General features: G+C 40.2%; 1 protein-coding gene and 1 long non-coding RNA gene across 2 annotated transcripts; both read left to right on the forward strand.

Moving 5' to 3' along the window:
- The first annotated feature begins 10,240 nt into the window (after window positions 1–10,240).
- LOC124196698 lies at window positions 10,241–12,292 on the forward strand. The gene is made up of 7 exons (XM_046591868.1): window positions 10,241–10,529; window positions 10,592–11,049; window positions 11,113–11,220; window positions 11,282–11,435; window positions 11,499–11,815; window positions 11,881–12,073; window positions 12,161–12,292. The coding sequence occupies exons 1-7, from the start codon at window positions 10,301–10,303 to the stop codon at window positions 12,265–12,267; spliced, it is 1,566 nt and encodes a 521-aa protein (XP_046447824.1). The 5' UTR covers window positions 10,241–10,300; the 3' UTR covers window positions 12,268–12,292.
- A 1,901-nt stretch (window positions 12,293–14,193) lies between these two features.
- On the forward strand, window positions 14,194–15,448 carry LOC124196703. Its single transcript, XR_006875795.1, has 4 exons — window positions 14,194–14,631; window positions 14,720–15,043; window positions 15,101–15,194; window positions 15,313–15,448. It is a non-coding gene; the product is annotated as an uncharacterized LOC124196703 (long non-coding RNA).
- The last annotated feature ends 7,091 nt before the right edge of the window (window positions 15,449–22,539 follow it).

Here is a 22,539-nt window from a genome sequence, read left to right on the forward strand (position 1 = left end):
CTCTCATAATTCTATTATATTCACACACCTTACCAGGCGTGGTCTCTGGTAAACACCCAGACACGCACAGTGCCTCTTCTTTTTCGGTGTCGATATAATATCGTACGCCCTCTTTATAAAGTACTCGTACATGTTCGCTCTATCTTTTGTTATATTTTCGGTTCTTCCCTATCCGAATACACATTAAACGCAGATGAGCACCGAACACTACAAAAAGTGACTTGAAAGCATTTTGAGTAGCAATCATCAGAATTAATGAAGAGTAATTTAATTTATAATTTTTTTTATTAATTGCTAGGTTTAAAATATCTTTTAATTTAATTTTAGATAAACATCAAATTAAGGGGAAAATTGAGCATGTTGCACAATGTACCAATTCTGATTTTCATGTTGCGTCATTCGTTGAACGTCAAGCAAAAAAGGAATTCTTCACCCAACCCTAAGGTCTTATTTGTTAAAATAAGGCTTGCGGGTTGGAGACGAATAGACTTATTCTTGGACTTGAAAAAAATGTAGAAAGTGTTACAAAACTGGATAAACACCAAATTATTTGAGTGGAAATGTAGCATTTTTCTGCCCAGTCCGTAGCCTTACATTAAATCCAGTTTTGTTAGTCGGACTAATTTCAAGGCAATCAAGAGGATTACCTATTTCCAACGACTTATTCGTTCGCCTTGGGAGATGGTCTTCAATAACAGAACGTAATTATTTTTTAAATTTATCATCATGCTCGATAGTTTCTTAAACATATTTTCACTTTTTTCTAGTAATTCTTAGGACTATACACAACTATATTGGTTTTAACACGATATATGATTTTTCATTTCGATGACATTTTCTTTGGATGGATTTTTCTCCAAGTCTGATATCCCATTTGGTACTTCTGAATCAGCAGAAAAACTGAATCTGGATTGTAATATCACTGTGGAATCACAACACAAGAAAGTTGAAAATGACACAACCGATTACGAGGTAGGTGAAGACAAATCCTCTTGGATATAGGTGCCCAGCCAGTACCAGTTCTGTTAGTCAATGAGGGTAGTTTGTCCAACCATGTGAATTGACAGCGTAATGAAAAGCAACATTCTTATAATTTCTCTTCAGATCTATTGTGATATCATTCCTTGAGACCTCAAGGCAGAGAGTGGAATATTGGCGTTGAGAGAAATGTTTGCCAACCACATGAACTGATTTAAATTATCAGTTAATTCCTGGTTGCTTTGGAGTTTCAGGGGTAGTCTTGAAGTATAACTCAGCGTTCAAGATTTGTGGTCTCAAATAGTGTGAGCCATTCGAAGCTAGCGCTGGAATAAAAATGTTGAGGAAAAACGCGATGCCCTGCAAAAAATGCTGCAAAGAACTATTGGGATTGAAACAATAACTGAAAAGTATCGTTGGATTAACAAAATACTGATTCTTTACCTAATACAGTAAAAAAAAAAACTCCCATAGTGCCGTAATTGGAGTTTGCATGGCTCCACTAGCTCATGAGTTAGTGGAAGTTAGTAAGTTACTTCTTTTAGAGATTGATTGCAAAGATTGCATAGCTAATTCTAGTTCATGATTTAATTTTAATTGTTGGATTGGAAAATGTGAATGAATTTATGATGAATAGTTGCAAGTAACGTAAACGTTACAAAATGTCAGGTTCAACAGGAGATAAATCGACGAAGCTAACAGACAATGAAAAAGCAGACATTGAAAAAAAAAATAATTGATCGTGAAATTAGAAAGAAAGTAAAAAAAAAATAAAGTTGTCTGTCAAAGGACGAGATAGTAATGAAGTTATCATAGGCAATAAAATATAGCATAGCTTATTCTAGTTTATGACTTACTCTTTATTGTTATACAGGAACAAAAATTCAGAAACTTCAAAGTGAACAAGAAATTCCCTGTCTGTATGTGTGTTTGTGCGTGCGTGTGTGTGTAAATTGTTGAACATATTGGTCCGTATGTGTGGTAGTTGGGAATGTCTCTCCTCAATTCATCGTAATCATCATTTTTTGTCGAATTGTTGCGCCTGCCCTACTCGCGCTCGCGTAGGATCTGGAGGAGGAGATCGAGAGGTTGAAGAAGGAGCTGCTAACTTCCCAAGAGAGGAATGGAGTCTACATGACCCAGGGAAAAAATGAGCAAATCATTAGGGAGGTTGAATCGCAGCGCAAGGATCTTGCAGAGAACGAAGAACAGCTCAGGGAGATGGAGGAATCCAGCCAGCAGCTCCGGGGACTCTTCGAAGAGCAGCAGACCGTCCTACGATTATATGGCAATCTAACTATTCTTCTTTCCACCTCAAGTTTTTATTTCAAACGCAAAAACCAAATTAATTTTTTATTGTTGGGGGACTTTGCAGGCCACTGAGGAGTAGTATAAGGAAGTGGGCACCCCAAAACCGTGAATTACGCAAAGTCGTTAACTTCTCGTCTCAATACATCGTAATCATCATTTTGTTGTCAAATTGTTGCACCTGACCCGCTCGCGCTCGCATAGGAACACGCGGCGCTGTTGATTGATGCTGACTTCCGGCGCTGCCAGTGAGTGTCGAAGTCAAATTGCCCGTTGTCGTCGTTGTCGCATTGGCAGAATAAATTCCCATTGTGGAAAACATTGCCGTGTTGGATAATCCTCACTAATAACTATTTTCATTATTCTTTAAGGTCATTATTGAATTATTCAAACCATTCTGTCTTGGGACAGAAATTGTTTGACGAGATTTGGGGTTTTGAATTGCTACAACCATTTAGCAAGAGGTACATCATTTTTTGCAAATGCTGCAACCATTAAGAATAGCTTGAATAATATTTAAAAAAAGGTTCCCCTTCAAGTGTACTACTTTGACGTTTACTTTTGAGGTTTTGGAAACAAAACAAAGGCATTTTCTTTGCTATATCCTAAGGTAACATAGCTTCTAGACGACGGACCTGAAAATGGAATATTAGGCCTTTAAAGCCTAAAGCTTAAATTCACATATTAAGAGTGTTCCATGTGGAGCTAGCATCCCCGTTGCAGCTGGCACAGCTGAAGCTGTAAAAGTTTTGCCTGATATTGCTAAGCTTTCTAATAGTGAATCCCGATTACCAACCAATTTATTCTCTGTTAACTGTCGGCGAGACCATAGGTTAAGGGGGTTTGGAGAGCCTAGATTCCCAGAGGCCAAATTGGACAAGTTGCCAGTTCAATTCAAGCGAAAAATAATTAGACACGAACTGGTAATAGGATCGGTGCGAAAATAAGGGATTTTGTTTAAATAATTATTGGTATACTCAGTTGTTCACGCTGATTGGCGAGGTATTTAATATTTAAAAAAAAATGCACCCGAGTGTGTAAAATTCAAATTTAAAGTTTGAATAAGCCACTCCCATTTCAAAACGCACCTTCCGCCATTTTCAGACGACACAAAAGCAAAATCAGAAACTTTGGAAGGCCATTTTATCCCTCCGGTCCTACTGGGAAAACACAGACTTTGACCGAGAACTGACTCTGCTTCGATCCTGAATTCTCCGAAAAAAAGAACCTAGCGGGGAAAAAGGGATCTATATCAGATCTGGCATCTAGGTCTCTGATGAGCATCTGGCTGACCAAATCCTCTTAACCTATGGTAAATTTGCCTTCGGCTACTTGACCAGGTGGAAGGGGGGGGGAGGACCGGAATAATTGCCTACTGGCTCGCGATAAACAAAAGTGTTTTTTTTCGAGTCACGCGGCATTCATCCAGTAGGCCATATTCACTATACGATATTCTGTGTGGTATATTTATTGTTAATTTTTAAGAAAAAGGCATTTTTTTACAAAGACTATATCCTGCCACGAGCAAAGAGAGAACCCTTCGCACCACTTTGTTTCCTCTCAGTTTCTTACATAGTCTCTTCTTTTCATTCTTCCCTTGGGGCAGGAAATGGCGATATTTTGTAGTAAATTTTTGTGAAATCCCGTTTCGTTTAGAGGGCCAGAAACAACAAATAATTGAACGCTGTAGAATAGAAGGTTCATCTCCGCCCTCAGTCTTCTTCTTGGTCGTCTCTTGTTCTTGGTCGCCTCTTGTTCTTGGTCGCCGCAGTCGACATCAGTGGTTAGTAATCAGTGACGGCAAATGCAAGTAGAACCTCCATGACTTTCAATTTCGCCTTAACAAAAGATCTTGAGAATGAAACAGTCACCAACAGCAGATAACAGCCAACAATGCTCAGCATTTCACAACTTGTTCCTCATTTGGTAGCTCGCCAGAGTCGCCCGATTGCCAACCACCAACCATTCCATCTCCATCACCCAAACTAAAAAGGAACACACAAACAAACACACACACACACACACACCAATTATACCCGTTGAAGTGAACGCAAAAATTGGCAAACACATAAACAAATAGAGAAAAGACGAAGTTAAAGAAAGTTATCGTTCTTACCAATTAACGACATCACAAACATTGCTTGAAGAACTGGTAGAGACGTCATTGTGAAACGTGAACCTTGGACTTTTCTCGACAGAAATGAATGAAACAACAGTGCTTCAGTCTAACCCGCTTGTAAACGGGGCGTTCCACAATAGAATTCGGAACACCCACGGATTATAAATAACCACGACCAACAGTAACCGCATCACCTCCCTCGACTGGCATCAGAAAAATCGCATTGGCAGTATAGTGATGTGCTTCGTTAGATTACGCAACTTGTTTATTAGATTACAGTACTTTTTCTGCTGTACATGGCGTTCCAAGTTGACATGTTGTCGCCAAGCATTGTTTATGGGGTGGGGGGTTTCATAATCCGCGTTTCGCTATTGTAATGAATGTGAAAAGAGTCCCCCCTCTGTTTTTGCCATTTCTCATCCAGTAGATGTAGCCGTGTTCCACGTGGTGGATTCGATTACGAATGAAACTAATTAATTGAAGGCAAAACTCTGACGGTTCCTTGAGATCTCCACAGCAGATATATCATAGCTTCTTGCCGTAATACGGCAATTACTATTAGTCTCTTTGCATTCGTTTTGTCCCCCAATTTTTACTTTGACGATGATGAGGAACTTTGATTTCGCTGCTTGTTAAACGTTTTCCAATAACAACTGGCGCAACCGACAACGTTTGAATAGGGGAAATGATTGTCATTTTTATTTTGACGTCATTTGAAAAATTTTAATTGCTGTAAGGGTGTGATAAGAAAAAACCAAAACAAACAAACCGGGAAGTTAGAATGCCAACGAGAGTAAAGAGTTAGACAAATCTCCTTCGGCGAGGGGTTTACAGCAGCCGGGCGAGATGGATTAAGGGCAAAAGGACAACTCTTTTTTTATTTTCACGTACGCGACTTCAGGTTGAGCTGCCGTCGGCGCAACGAAAAAATAATAATAATAATAAAACAAATTTGTTGAAAAGTTAGTTTGCCTTTCTGAAAGTCAATTTGGTGCCGTGTGCATCAGCGCACGCCCATCAATTACACACATGCACTACCTAAGTCATCTACATCGAACGATAATCCTTAAAAATGTCTTCGGGCGACGCTTTCGCTAATTCTGATATAGTTCTTTGTCACGCACACACCCAACAACTCTTGTCAACTCTTGTCACGCTGTAGCGAAAGACTACACAAACCTTAGACTTTCAATTTTTTTTTTCTAGTGTTGTTGCTGTTGATGTGATGTAAATGAATTCAAAATTATGATGTGCTCATAAATTTCCGTATGTGTTGCAGTGCTGCTCTCTCCACCCCCCTTCGTCTTCCGGCACACACCATCATCATCACATCACCATGCGGCCTATTTTCTCATTGCACTCAACTTGCCTGGAACAGATGGCTGTTGACGTTTAATACGCGGGATTCCAACCCCGCTGTAGCACCGTTTGGTGCAAATATTTCGCGCAAATGGTTCCAAGCGAACATTGAACCCCATTGGCTCTTTCACCGTTCGGGTGAGTTATTTTCATTTATCACGGTACATCCAATCCCTCTAGTAGCATTAAAAAAGGAACGGTGTTTTTTTTTTATTTCTCGACTGTCATCCCGTGTTCATCGTTCGCGTCACGTCTTGTTCATCGTCTGTTCATCTGAGTCCCTCCCTCCAAATCTAATCTTCCCCACGGCCGTAACGTAAACCACTCAAAAACCCTGTAGTCTAAACGTACATTTAAGAACACAGCATTGAAGTTTCACTAGAACAAATCCATCTCATGATTGATGAGACTCGTGGCTTCTTCATAGCTCGGCGGTGATTCCACATCTGGTTCACTCGTTTCCAGAGCAGCAGTTGCGTGTTGCTGGTGATGATTGACGACGAATTGGGGGGGGGGGTGGGATTATTAGACGAGTCGACGCAAATGACGTAGAGCCCTTCGGTAAAACGCTGGCCTATCCCACCCAACTGTTGCACATCTCCACTGTTGAGTCTTGGAGCCACGACTATGCCCATTGGCCTGGAAATAGTCGAGCGGCATCCAAGATCCCAGCATTGGGTGATTACAGTGGGTGCTCAAACATTTACTCAGGAAGCAGAGACTTTTCAAAATGACAATAACCACTGCCACAGCTATTCCTAAGGCTATATTAGACCAGCAAACAGGAGCTCCATTCTTGACTCGGATGAATGACCTTCATTCAAATTTCAAATTAAATGGCAACATGGATTTCAGTGATGGCAGACAATCAAGTGTAAATCTGCTGTTTACGACATTTACGTCTATGTAACAGCCCAGGTAAAAAAGTACTGCCTTGCACTGTAATAAAATGATAGTTTATTTAAGTAAACTATCATTTTATTGTAGTGGACCCAGTAAAGTAGAAGTATCACCAAGTGGGCGTATTTTTTTTTTGTTTCAATGTCAATATTACTAAAGACACACTGCTATATCACTGGTAGCCACTATTTTCCTACAGGCTTACTTTGTTTTCAGTAGCGGCCACTGTACTTTTACTGGCGCATAACTGCTGTTTAACTGCAGTAGCCACAAATACCACTCTATTTTTACTGAGAGACACGAGGCACACTGAGTTTTACCTAGTGGCCACTGTACTTCTACTAACTCACACTGATATGGCGTTTCACTGTTTTGATAGGCCGCCTACTTATGAATAACTGTATATATATTTCATGTATACCAAATTTACTAGGCAAAAAAGAATGACAAACCTGTATATATATACAAAAATGAAAAGTTTATTTCGATGCAACACATCCATTAATCTTTTTCAAACCTAATGTAGTTTTTCATACAATACATTTCATTTTCACAAAGAAGAAGAAAAGATTTGGAAATGACATCCTGTGGGATTATTGCCTTTGTTAGGGAACGAGAGCCGTTACGATTGATTTTTGATACTACAGAGCCCAAATCGTTCAAAGTGTGCTCATCAAGTATAGGAAAGTGTCTCTTAAAAGGAATGTTTTCTCCAATAAAGACATAGAAACTTTCAAGAGAATTAGAGCGGTTGGATACCCAGCAAGTACGTTCATCATTTGCACAAGTGCAGTCAAGACAAATTTTGAAAATTTTTAGAATATTGTAAGTCTTTCCATCAAGACAATTAATAACAGAGTTGTTACGTTTGAAACGCGAGGAATAGGACATACAAGAGAAGATTTCACCGTTGGCCGCAAGCCTTTCATAACTCAAGCATGCCGTGCAAATCATTTGTTTTCCTAATCTGTTTTGAATTGAATTGACGTCTTCTGGTTGTAGAAAATTTTGTAGACTTTTACCCAGCCCTCGGACTGTACGATTTCCTGACAAGGGAGCGTCTAATCTATGATACATTTCTTTAACCAAGTCTTCCGCAAACGGAATATGAAGTTTAGCGTAGTCGCGAGCGTTTGCCTTCTTCAAAACGGAAGAGAAAATTTGTTTTCCTATCTGTGTTGTCCCGTGACAAGCATATTTAAGTGTCCCGCCTATATCTTCGTACATGAATGCCGAATAAGCCCATGGGCACCCCCAATAAGTCACAGAATCTACAACATGTTGTAACAGGTGAACGTTATAACTAACTTGATCTTCCCCATACAGCAACTCAACTTGAGAAACACATTTAAAAAAAAGTTTACGAACTACTTCAACGTCTTCACGAGAAATATTTTTCTTTAACAACATGTGCATCCCTTTAACCAGAATAAGCCAATGTTTATAATACTTGTGAGGCAACAAGTGTCTCAGTACAACTGGGCTGTAAAATAAAAGCCAAACTCGAAACTCACTCGCTTTCCAGATGAGCCGGTGATCAAGAGATCGCAAAACTCGGCGAATTTCATCAGGAGGGCAAGCAGTTAAGATTATTTCGTCTATGAGCTTGCCATTTTTGATGTGAAAGGGTTCGTTGGTACTAGTTAACCAAAGATTCAAAAATTGCTTGACTATTCCAAGCAGAATGCAATGCATATAATCTGGTACTACACCTTTTATGACATCAAAAAAGGGAAGCAGATACAATAACGACATCCCTTTCACCCCACCTACATGTTGGGTGAGTGAAAGGGTTGCAGTTTGGGCTTGTTCGTAGGATTTTTCGTGACTTCTGTTTGGGGGTAAAGGATGGACAAGGGGATACACTTGAACAGTGCCGTCGCCCTTAGCAACACGTTTGCCCTCATGCTCACAAAATCCGCAACCATAAGAGCCATTGTACTGCATGAAATTGGTTAACATGGCTCTAGCCGGAGCATCGGCAACCAGCAAAGGGAAGGCTACTTTTGAAATGTGATTTCTGCCAGAAGAATCTTTCCATTGAAAGCCTTTCTTAGAAAGTCGTCGAGCTTGAATTATGAAGGGCTCAAGAAATGTATCGACGTTCGGCTTTTCATTGCCAAACCACAGGCAGCAAATAACGATATGTTTTGCCTTTTCATTATAGTTTAGTTCATTAATAGACAGTAATAAAGGCCATACAGAGAATTTGGAAGAATGGAAAATTTTCACGCCGTCGGTGTTAACTGTCACTGAAAAATTCCCGTCTTCCAATAAAAATTGTTTTAGTTTTTCTTCTCTATATAAGTCTCCCGTATATATTTCGCCTAACATTTTCCCATCAGAAAAAAGGCCATCCAGCTTGCGTGCGGATATTTTGTCGCCAACGTCATGCGAATCGAAAATTTTTCGAAATTGTTCTTCCAACGAGCCCACCAAAAAATAGCAATTTTTTTTCGCAAGTTCTTTAGTTGACATTGACAAATTACAGGTTTTACAAGTTAATGTACCCTCACTCTCTCCCAGATAACTGGAGCAGTGCTCGCAGTAGTAATGTAGAGTTGCAGCACTTGATTTGATATCAAAAATTTTTTCAAATAAGTACCGGCTTTTAGAGAGAACGGATGGCACAAGAAGGCTTAGGAGTTGCAATAAATCGGACAGAGAAGACTTAGTTAAATTGTGTCTGAGGAAAAATGCCATAATTAATGAAAGCAACTGGCCTTTTGAAAGATTGGTATCGGAAAATAGAGGTTCCTCTGACACCGGTTCCTCTGACACCGGTTCCTCGTCCCCTACGTCTTCGCTCGTAACATTTTCATACTCTTCTCTTTCTGCCGATCTCGGGGGATTCTAAGTTACAAATTACGAAAGAAATAATTAAGCAAATTTGCCGAAACGTACTGATTGCACTGTGGTGCATTAAAGTTATACTTCAGCAGAAAAATGTTCGTTAGAAGAAGAATTTAGGCCTACAAGCTCTTCACCACCCCCAAACTGAGTTTCGTCTTCCGTATATTCATTGTGTTCTGTAACATTGACAAATGAAATTTTTTATTTCAGTTATAACATTTAGCTAGTAATATGCAAGCTTACGGTGCATTCCTTTAAGTTTCCAGTTGAAAGCCGTCGATCTTGGAACATCCCTCACTACTCCGTCGATAGATCTTTTTCGCCAAAGACGATACGGCCCTCGAGGTTGATTTTTATTCATTTTTCACGACACAAATCGTTCACTTTAATTATGTTATTCGTTCGAGTTATAATAAATTTTCACGCCACGAGTTTAAAGGAGCAGACGATAGAAAACCGAATACACAAAACATGCTCATGGCTCTGATGCCATATATCACATGCGTATAACCTAAGATAAGCAATAAATTCTGGTGTTTCCATGTAAATGCTGAAATTTCTAACGATACTATAAAAAAAATTTTTTTTAATCAAACGAAGCTGAAAATTGAAATTATTGGCCGAAACATTTGATAATGTCACCGCACCGCCACCACTGTAAGCTTCCGTCCACGAAAGGAAGTCTCAAATAAACGCCCCTTAATAGTGAAACAACATGCAATTTTTCCATCTTACGTGTATTTTGTGATTAAAAAAGCGTTTCGGCGAAATTCAGGATAAATTATGCCACAGTTTGGTGAAATAAAGAAATTTATCTTGTTTTTGTACAAGGGACAAAAAACAGATATCTTGCTGGTGGGCCAAAAGGAAATGTTTTGTGATCCTTACGAAAACGAAACATTCATTTCTTTTGAAGATTCTGATTTAAACATAAATTGGAAGGGGGTGGCTAAACGTGGTAAAGGCAATATTCCACCGGGAGAAATGAAAATCAGAGTTCTTCTAAGCAACGGTATTCTATAATTTTTCAAAAGCCGTGCTAAACGTTTTGTGCTAAACTTATTTCTCTTACAGACAGTAAAGAATACTTGGAAAGTATTTCTCAATTGTTCAACACAAAGAAAATGTCCCTTGATGCAATTGTAAAGTTGCACACGGAAAATGATTACCAGATAATGTCAACAAATACAAAGATAGAAAAGGATGAGGCAACCAATTGTGAAGATGCTAACGTTGAGGGACAATGTGGAGAAAGCGACGATGACAAAGATGCCAAAGATAACGGTGACATGGACGAAGAGGATGATCCTAGGGAGCTGGTTACGACAGACAAGAATCAAAATGTACTCCCAATTAACCAACGCAGCGCTGTGCGCAAGAGACAGGCGCCATCCAGACTTAATCTTGAAGCAACACAAATTAATGTTTATGAGGATTTGACAACAAGTAAAAAAGCTAAGCCAAGTAGTAAACAACAGAAGGAAATTATGAGCATAGCCCACAAGACAGCTTCTGATCGCATACTATCTCTTGTAATTAAGTTACATTCTATACTGTTTAAAATTTACCTATGTTAATAATATTCATTTACTTAGGACCAATTAAATGACTCCTTTGATGATGCAACAACTGAAAATGACGTAAAAGGGCATAGTTCACCGCAAGGGAAGGACATGTTGGATTCAACCTTGGCAAAAATACTGGTAACTAAATTACATTTTAAAAAAGGCAAGTTACAAAACATAAGAACATTATTATACTTAGGTTGAATGCACCAACACTCCTTTGGGCAAGCAAAGCCCTGTTTCAGTGGGACGGAAAGACAACAGTTTAAAAAGAGCTGATTGTGGCAGCAGTTGCTGTCAAGAAAAAGATGCTATTATTGGCGAACTCAAGTTGGAAATCAAATTTCAAAAAGGTATGCACATATTAAACACTATCATCTGTAAACGTTCACTATGTAATATTCCAAACTTTTCAGATCTCAATAAGACGTTATCAATGCAGACGACTGTTTTGACTGACGTGAGGAAATTGTTATTGAAGTTCAGTAGCCAGCAACTAATATCTACACCTAGCCAGCAACTAGCTCCACCTAGTACGTCTAACAGCGGCAACTTTTTAAATTATGCCAACCAGTCAAGCACATCAGGCGATTTGACGGGCCATCCGAAATTTGTTGGGGGAAACTGTGCTCAGATGCCAAACTCAGAAATGTCAGATAAGATGGGCAGCGACTCATTGGGAGATACGTTATCCACGATCGAGGATGAAAGTGATGGCCAACTTTACGATCACGTAAGTTTAAAGACCTCTCTAATGCACCAATATGATACTCATTCTAAATGCCGTTATTTTTGCAGAAAAGTTTTCCGATACCTGAAACTGTAATGCGTAGGCTGATGAAGGGTCCCGTCACCCACTTTGTTTCGCACTTGATGGACAAGTTGTACACGGATCAGTACCTAGCGACCCATAAAATGACCGATATGGGAGGTAGCGGCGTGGGAAGCAAAAGACTTGCCATGAACAAACATGAGCTTCAACATATAATTGGTGACTGGCAGTTATTGGGATATTTTAGCACTTAGCTAACATCCTTTTTTTTGTATATTTTAAAAATCAATGTTCTTTTCCTTGCAGATAGAGTTCTAGATTGCGGATTGGTTAACCTGGATGGGTCTTTAGTAAATGAAAAAATGGTAAAAAATGCAATCTCTCGCAAATTCAATAATTCTCGTGCTAAGTAGACGACATTGTATTTTTCCTTTTCACTATTTCACTATGACTCTTCCGTCAACGTGCTGTTTGTTGTATTTTATGAGTAAAATACAATTAACTGAGCTATATATATATTGTACCAAGCTTTCTTTTACTGCATTTATACTACAAATTTACCAGAGTGTTACTATTGTAAAATTACATATTTACTAATATTTTATTAGCTTTATATTGCAGTATTATTGTGCTACACGCACTATATATTTACGGTATTCTCACACTATTACTGCGGAATTACTGTTATAATATTTTACATTTACTGCATTTCATTATAAGTTTACTAGGGTTTCACTTGAAATTTACTGCTTCAGTACTGTTTGCTTCATTAAAACAAATAATCTTCTGCTCTAGTATTTCTGTAGTATTTTCAAAATATTATTGTCATAATACTTGTCCCAAAATCCTTCAGTATTACTTGAGTTTTCTCATATTATTACTTAAGTACATTCTAAGTACTTTTTCACCTGGGAGTACTGGAACTAGGTCACTTGAACTATCTGCCAACTGTGGTAAATATACGCCAACGAAGTTATCATTCGAAATGAAACGAATAAATTGTGGTCAACATGTCAATAGTAAAAAATGGGGAGCTTACAAGTTTTCACATTATACGACACATCAACTTGTCTTGTTTTTCGCTTTTTTAAGGTTTTAAACTACCGCTAGATGGCGTTTTGAAGAAACTGGATTTTTTTGAAAAATTGTTAATAACTACCGCAAGATAGAGAGCTGCCGTTCACAATGTTATTTGCTTCAAAGGTTTTTGCGCTTCTCCATCCGAGCCACCAACGACTTGGGTGAGTGGAGTGTAGATTGCGCCCTGCGGACGAATGACCAAGTTAAGACGTATTTCTCGGAGGAAAATCCCGTTAGGAGCACCGCCAAGGCGGGGCCGTAACGTCTGCCAACTCGCTGGCCGCACTCCAGTTCATCTGATCTGAACGTGACAAACAGAACTTGGGCAGTTCCTTCACCTTATTCTTTCTGCCTTCGTTCGTGAATGTTGACTGTTTACGTTGAATGTTAACAATACGACTGACAGGCCTCAACACTACACGACGCTCAGGAAACAAAATAGAAATTTTTTAAAAGGAATAAATATGTGATGATGCCATCTGGCAACACGCACCCGTGGGCTCCATATATAGGAGAGGACCCCCTCCCTATGCCGGTCAGTCTCAGTCAGTCTCTCTCAGTCTCTGTCTGCTCTTCATAGAGCACTGGTCATGTCAAATACACTGATCCGAGCCGCAATCTCTCTCTCTCTCGTTCTGACTTCATCACAAAATGGACAATTTGGTAGCGGGAAGTGTAGTTGCCATGTAGCCAAGTGGTTCTTTTTCAATGCGATTTCGAATGAATTATATATACCAGGGGAATGGACAGAGCTCTAGACTCCGGTCTTTAGCTCTGGTTTCACTTCACCTAGGCTAACGAAGGGAGCTCTGATCTCAGAGCCTAGGGAAATAAAAGGGTTGAGAGCGGCGAAAGGAAAGAGATGAAGCTCCACCCCCAAGGTGGAAATGGACGAAAAAGACGCTAGTTTTCGCCAAAAACCCTAAAATTAGAATAATTAAATGAGACAAACGAAAAATAACACCTCTTGCATTGTTATACATAGCATAAATCAATATCTCCTTTATATAATTATGAAAACGGCTTGTGAAAATATTCGCAGCCGGGGAAGATTTTGATTTTTAAAGAGGGGAGGGTATCAAAACTTTGTCCTTTAATTAGTAACCTTAAACTAAATATTTTTAAAAAATAAAGTAAACCAAAAGATAGCCCGTGAAAATTTGATTAAAACTATGTATCTAAAAAAATTAGAATATAAAAAAATGTGTCTACAAATTAAGAAAAACAAAAAACCCACGGAAAAAGTGGACTACGGCAAAATGAAAAAAATCAATTTTCATTTCGCTGTATTTTAAAAACTAATTGTCCAAAATTGGCGAAATTTGGAAAAAAAATTGTTTAGGGCGTTGATATAAATTTATTTCTTTCATTAGACGACCATCATTTGGGACGCTTCAACGGGCCAGTGCACGCAGCAGTTTGCTTTCCATTCCACCACAGCACTCGACGTAGATTGGCAGTCGAATGTCAGTTTTGCCTCATGCTCCACTGACCAGTGTATTCATGTTTGTAAGCTGGGCAGTGACAAGCCAACCGCATCAATGATCTCCAAATTAAAGCAAGCCTGTGGCTTCGAGTATACTTTGAATCTTCAGCGTATGTTTCAAGACATTGGAGTCAGTAAAGATCTCAACGAACAATGTAAGCGACATCTGGCCAACTCTGCTGAACCACTCGACATCGATTTCAGTATTCAGGTTTGTTTGGTGTCAAACATAGATTTGAGAATCCCTTAATCGTTACATTTATATTTGTCTAAATATAATTACATCGCATGTGCAACAGGTCCTGTCATCTGGTTCTTGGCCGTTTCAGCAATCAGTCAATTTTTCTCTTCCATCTGAACTCGAGCGCTCCGTCCAACGTTTTACTACTTTTTACAGCAGCCAGCACAGTGGGCGCAAACTGCTCTGGCTCTTTCAAATGTCTAAAGGCGAATTAGTCACCAACTGTTTCAAAAATAGATACACACTTCAGGTTTCTGATAATTTGGTTTAGATTACAGTTATTAAAAAAATTTGTAACACCATTTATTCTTATAGGCATCAACTTCTATAGGCCAATCATTTTTGTGATGCAACTGGAATCAAAATGGATTTACTACTGCAGGTAGCTTCTACTGAACAAATATTAAAGATTTTTTTTATTCACAGATTTTTTTAACAGGTGGCGCAGATTCTCTTAAAATCGAAGCTCTTGTCGTCTGAAGACGACGAAAATGATTTGCAACAAACTTCTCTCTCTTTGTTGGATACAAAAAGTAAGTACCAATTCTTTTCCGCTGTGTTTATCAACGAGAAAGCGTTGTATTTTTTCTCATTTCATTTCTCACAAAATTGTGACTAACACTTTTTTATTTTTACTGTTCTCTCTCATAGCAAAAAGTTGCGTGTTAACATCAACATTCCAATGAAGGCTGAATTGAAACAAGAGCAAGAAGCCACGCAACGGCATTTAGAAGAGGATCGAAAGCTACTGATCCAAGCGGAACTTGTACGCATCATGAAGATGCGCGTAGGAGACTAGAAGAAAGGCTGGCGTTGATCAAAGACTCAGTTGCTGAGATCGTCCATTTTGATTGTTGTTTATATACTCTTACTCTTGTTTTGTTTATATAATCTTACTCTTGTTTCATTTAGTAATTTATGACCTGACACATGGCGTACAATAATAGCTGGGAGGAGACATATTTTACAGACAAGGAGGGAGAAGAAATACGAGCAAATGGTAGGGAAAAAGAAGAAGAAGAATGACGACTTTTGCCAGGCTCAGCCGAATCCTTTTTTATCTTTTTCTTTCCCTTCATCCGCTCCCAATGCGAAATCCTTCACGTTCGGATGCCTTTGATTCTCTTTTCATGTCTCCTGGCACAACAGAAACACATACATGGCCGATCGCAGAAACGAATAGATAATAAAAAATGAAAATAAACCAGGGAAAAAGGAAATTACACAAAAAGGATAGAATTCTCAGTTTTCGAAATTTGGAACTGATCAAAAAAAAAAATTTGAAGGAGAAAGCAAAGGAGTAGACTGGTTCCATGTTCCAAAGACATCGAGTTAACGTTTTGCTAAGTTAACGGCTTTGAGGCTATTGCTTCTTCTTGGGTTTTTCTTGAGTTTTCCGGTGAGCGTTCCTAGTTTTACGCGTTGCTGCATCTAAGATTAAATTCAATTAGAAATCAATAATTAAATGGTTAAAAAAATTTAATTATTGAATTTACGGTTTGATGCCGAAGTTATGAATCCGTCAATGGTTGCTTCATTGGATTTAGGAATCCGGTATCCATATGGGGTACGGCATTCCTCAATCCTATCAAGCATTTGTTGACCAGAGAAAATGGTGAAATTTTTGGGAATACCCCAGATTTTTCCCTCCGTTTCCTTGTCCGATTCCTTGATGGTGTCTAATCCGTACGTCATAAAGATAACGGAGGCTGGATCAATTCCAGCAATTTGAAAGTTCTTTAAGTTGGATATCTAAATTTATATGAAAAAAAATTTAGAAATTGTAGGGATGACTTCGATGAGTGATTTTGATAAATTGGGAAATACTTACATAGTTAGAGATTTTGCCGTTGTAATCTCCTGGGCAATTCATCATATACCCAATTTTCCAATTTTGGGCATAGTGATATTGGAGAATTGAGGCAGCGTATCCCAGCGGCAAATGTAAATCTGTTTTGCCAGCGCCAGCACGGTCGTGGTGTATCATGGAATCTTCTGTAGCCAGAATAGATCCCTTTGCAGCAACTTCTTGGATGATGTGTATCTCGTATTCGAGACCCGTTTGCTCCCGCAAGAATCCTCTGATTAGCCTATAAATAGAAAAAAGTCAGATTTAAAAAAAAAATTAAATTAATTATTACTAAGTTAGTGTCTATCTCGTAATGAGATCGTGATCGGGACGATTCCAGCCACGCCACGTTTCTTTTCCCAACCCCCCTGCACGGTCACCTGACCTGTCTGTCTTTATGACCTGAGCCATTAAGCGCCCTCTAATCTTGTACGCATTTTAATTCGTCTACTGAAAAGGACCTTGCTAGTTATTTCATTCGGGCGTCGGGATGTTATTGTAATAGCAAAAATGATTATTGAGGGGACGCGTACGGTTCTTGTATGTTACACCATAGAATGGGGGAGGGGATGCGTGTCTATCGCGCAAAGTCATCCGAGCAAAACGAGTCGAGCGTTTGCATCGTCATTTTTCGAATGAATAGAAAATTGGGAAAATAAAAATCAATTCAAAAATGCGATCCATTCTTCATGTTCTACTCCACCGTGACTGCGCACCGTCGATTGTCCCGAAAGTGACGTGAAGCGTTTTGTTTCATTTTGAAACGCGATTTCAATTTCTCGGCTCGCATCAAAAACATCGCATCAAAAACATTTCCCAGATTACGAGTCTACTTATGAACGATTTAAAAAATCGAATACTAAATTAATGTATTAAAAATTACTTACTGTGAATTTTCGTTGATTGAATCATGCAACGTGTTGAAGAAATCTTTGAGAATAAATTCTCCACCGGAAGATCGTGTTGTACAAACGACTAAAAATGCGTTTGCCGAACATTTGATGAATTCGAGTGGGGGGCAGGACCAGGTTTGAACAATTGATTTCATGGAAGCTCCGGTTTTGTCATTGCATGGGTTGCAGATGTCTTCCATAGTGGTGTTATCAACCTTGCCTTGATGCCCCTCTTCCTGGCACCACAATCCAAACCCGTCCTGTTGCACATCAATCGGTGGAATAATGCCACCATCAGGCTTAAGATATCCATTTTCGTTTTTCGGAAGGCGCGGAATCGGTCCAGTATTGCCTGTTATTAAAAATTAATTTAGGAATTTTAGTTTTTAATTTTATTATACATATTTTAAGCAATTTATGACATAAATAACTATAATTTATTAAATTTACAGGGACGGAGCAGGCCACCTTGACGGATAAGAGATGCCCAGTCCCCGGCGGATCATCGATCACGATCGATTTTCTCTCCAACTTCATCAACCAGCAATAATTACGTCAACATGCAACACTTTCCAGCAGCAGCAGCATCAGCTTCTTCCACCTCTTCTTCCGGCGGATATGTCCCTTACTTTAGGCCTCCGGCTCCGCTGCCCGAGACGGCCCTGCTAGAGGACCAGCAGTCGCCCTACCCCGTCAGTCCAATGCAGAGCCTGTCCATGTCGTCACCGTCGTGGCAATTGCCGGATCCGAGCGCCTGCTCCAGTTCCGTCTCTTCCACCACGGCCCAGGCCCAGGCCGACTAGGAGGAGACCCACTACGCTTCCCAGTTGCGATCCTTGATGGCCGCCCTCCTTCACGGCCACATCCGGCAGTCGTCGACGGCCTTCAACGCTTCGTCTACTTTCTCTTCTTATTCCGACGAATTCCGATCGCCCGTCGACTCGTCCACCATCGTCACCACCCTGGGCATCCCCTCGCCATCGGCCGTCGTCGCCAATTCCGCAAGGACCAACTACGCCTACAACAATCATCCGCCAGCCTCTGAAAGTGGAAACGAGACGTACGCCGATGTCGCAGATGCTACGACAATTACAACAACAACAACAACAATGCGGTCGTCAGTCCATTGATGGTGGCGGCCGCCAACTCGTCGTCTTCGCCACCTCTTCCGCTTCCGCCCGTTTGAAACGCTTCCAGCTTGATATATGTCAAGTACGAGCCGGGCATTGAGAAGCATCCGTCGTGGCCGATGCCCAACAACAGCGGAGTGACTAGCCCCTCGTCATCGTCCAGCAACAACCAAGCCAGATACGTGCTGCCCTCGTACGACTGCGACGGACGAAACATTGACGACAAGGATTACACGATCCCCTCGCCGCCGGAACGGGACATTAGTGGGCACTGGTTGACCCTGTACAACACGGGCAGCGGCGGCGGAGTGATGTTGGTCACTGACCGGCCCGGATCGACTTCGTACAGCTCGGGCGGAGACTACTACGCCAAATACGACGACATCCAGCAGTACTCCCACTCGGAAGGATATTCCAGTAACGTTCCATTCGAGTCGAACTCTTGTTCAATTACCATGGTTACCCCCACGAATGTTTATAGTTGAGCAACACCTTCCCTGTGTTCAAAACATGTATACGTATTAGATAGGTTGCTGGCCGGTTGCTGGACAGAAAATCTAAAAGAAATAACCCCCCGAGAATTAAGAGCTGCACTTGTCTTCTCCGCTGGATGGTTTTGACCCATTTTTTAAAATTCTATAACAACATCAGGTCCAGCGGCACGCTTCTTGTGTCTCTGTCTCTGTTTTTTTAATAGTCCACTTTCCGTTTATTTGAATGATGCGCCTTTTTCTTTTGGGCGCTCTCTGTGTGTGTGTCTGTTTCGGAGCGTGAAAAGAGGGGCTGTCTTCCCTGCATTTAGTACTGTTTGCGCACACAAAGGAAAGGAAAAACATCCCTCCATCATATAAGGCCAGCCGTCGCTACTTGGGTGACTAAAAAAACGTCCAGCACAGCATCAAAATGAAATGCTGCATGTGCTGGGCGTCGGGTGCTGGTGCAGACTGTGCCGTTGTTCAGCGAGGGACAGCCGACGAGAGCCGAAATCAAAAGGAACTTTTGTCTTTTTTGTTTGTTGCGCTGTCGATTCGTTGAAATGGCCTCTGGTCCGCGGGTCCCGTTTCAAATCCCAGCAATTAGCCGTCTTGTTTTTCTGTCGCTTTCTCCCTTTTGAAATATTTTTCTAGAGACACACGTCCCTTGCTATTGTATGCCGCATAGTGCCGCAGACCAATATTTATACACGCGGCCACTCCTTTGCAGAAAATTTAATTTCATCATTTTTCTTTTACGCACCATTTTGGATTCGAGGCTGCAGCGTGATATTGACACTTTGTTGACGTTGTTTGATAGTTTCTCTTTATTTGATTTGATTAGGTAACCAAGGAATGGAAGAAAATCGGCGAAATTAAATCAGTAATTGAAAAATTACTTATAAAACATTTTTTCGTGAGCTTCTATACACCCGTTGGTGCTATGGCGAAAGTGAGCGAGTGGTACTCAATTATTAAAGTAAATCAAAGCTCAATGACGCCGAATTACCGTCAAATTTTTAAGGTAATTTTTTCGTTTAAAAAATCTTGTAAATTTAGACACTAATTTAAAATTTGTTATATAGGAAAGCGATGATGAAGCGAAGGTTGTAGCGGAGCGGTTGTCGGTGACGTCAGCCATGGACGCCTATTGCCGCAAAAAACATATCATGGAAGAAGTCGAGATGGAAAGGCAGAAAGTAAATCGAAGAATTGGTAAGTATTTTTTTTGTTTCTTTTTTTTCCTTTGCTGCAGTGAGTTTCCTTTTTTCCCTTCTCCCCCGAAAGTGGATCATGATCAAGCGCCCGCCTATATTGCGGGCTAGGGTGGGGGGTTAGATCACGTAACAAATACGACGGGGGCACGCAGATGACAGCTAACGCTTTAAGGGGAATCTTAGAGCAAGACTAATACATGCCTAAGCTTTTTTGCAGTGTCAATAACAGTGACGGGCAGAGTGCTAGAGGGGGATCGAGCGCTAGGAATTGTTTTTTCTGCGCTAGACATATCCGAGTGTGTGAACTATACACCGAAGAGAAGTTCCTTTCTTCCGCTTATTTTTTAAATGTTCCTCCCCCCAGCGATAAGGTCCTAAAGTCAATCGATTTGCGTTGTTGCAACCCGACGTGAAGAAATCCCTCTAGACAAAAGAAAGTCGGTCCCAAGAATGCGTGCTGGATGGATCGGCAAATGTGCGGTGGAGAGAGAGAGAGAGGCACGAGTGAACTTAATGGACAAAAGCGATAGACCGCAAGCAGTTTTGCCATTACACGCCACAAGCCAACGCAAGTTAGGTAACAACAAAATATGGTATACAACATTTTGTTCGCTTCCACGTTCCACCAAGGGGTTGATGGCGGCTGCTCAAGTTTGTGGGGTCTCTGTTGGGGCGGCGGCTATCCAGAAGACATGAACCTTACCGGTCCGTTTGCTTGTTTGTTTCTTCAAATAACTTTGGTACCGGACAGTGCGGAAAATTTTTATTTACTCGTCCTACATCCATTATTTGAAGTCAGACAAGACGAGGATAGAAGCTATAGGGACTTTATTTATGCGCTTAATGAGTGCCCCAATTACTTAATTATAATTTATTGTACGTTATAAAAGATTAGATGATAGTTGAAGGACAAATACGAGTTATTTAATAAAAAGTGGGTGGAGAAGGCAATGGCAACGAAGTAGGAAGTGTGTGCATTTCTTTATGAATTGGAAATCGTGTGTGTGGCATTTTTCTCTTTTTTCTCTTTGTATTACTATTTTTTTCATTATTGTTATTATTATTCTGCTGCAGCTGCTGCTGTTTGGTGGTGAATGGTGTCTTGTCAGAATTTCATGTTTCTCATCCGCGTGATTTTTTTTTCTCCATCACCAATAACATGGCCCGGCCAAGGCAATTGCTGCAAGAAAAAACGGCACTTTTTAACTTGAGGCTTTAAGTTGTGCTCACGAATTTGAGCAAGTGCCTGTCGAAGGTTCACTTCCAGTTCCGCCACGGTCTCGACCGTGACCAAAAATTCATCGAAGTAGAAGTAGACGCCAGAAAAAATCACCTAAAAGATCCAACCTCACTTGTGAGGGACTTCCAGCGCCCATTTCCGTTCGAAGGCAAAACGGAAAGCGAAGGCAGCGGAAACGACCTTTTGGGGTAGCCATAGTGCACAGGTAGAACTCTTCTTTAGTCAGTGGTATCTGATAAAATCAAGACGTGGCATCGAGACTGCAAAAATGTTTGGCTTTTGCCCATCTTGCCAAAGAGTTGCTCCACTGTTGGCATCGAGAAACTTTGCCGCTCAATAGTCCAGTTTAATTCAGATGGATTGAGGCAAATGGCCACATTCCCGTCTGGCTTTCCGACAACCATCATGCGGCTCACCAATTCCGTCGGCTCAACCACCGGGGCAATGATACCGTTCTCCACCATTTGTGCCAATTCGGCATACACCTTTTCTTTTAGTCGAAACCCCTGGCCCATCAGCCAAAATCAGCTGACAACAGCTGGCGGCCATTTTTATGGTGGGTAAATTGAAATTGATGACTATCTGTTTAACCAAAACGTGCAATATAATGATGAATAAGGACAATAATTAGCCAAGATTTTCGATACAAAAAATTTAAATAATCAAGGAAACGAGATCCCATTAATCCCATTACAACCGCCATCTAGTCTACTTATTACGCGTCAGGAGTCACCTAATAAATTATACACGAAATCAATTTTTCTACAAAATGCGTAATAATTAAAATCAACAAAAATGACACAAGGGCACCTGAAAAACATTTCTTTATTTCAGCGAACTTGAACGAAGTAAAAAAATGTAATCACCAGTTCTTGATATTTCAATTTTTAAAAACATTTCGCTTTACAATTTAAAAACTTCTTGTGTTTAATTGTTTGTCTTCCTCAATTAATGTTTTTCTCTGCGCAATTCTCACAAAAGTAGATTGTTAGTTTAAAGGTTAACTGACTTAAAGTTCAATCCTTAACAACTAAAAGATAAAATGAAAACAACGAGATTAGAAATACTACCGATGT

This window comes from Daphnia pulex, chromosome 7 (genome assembly GCF_021134715.1).
Source record: "Daphnia pulex isolate KAP4 chromosome 7, ASM2113471v1".
Taxonomy (NCBI): domain Eukaryota; kingdom Metazoa; phylum Arthropoda; class Branchiopoda; order Diplostraca; family Daphniidae; genus Daphnia; species Daphnia pulex.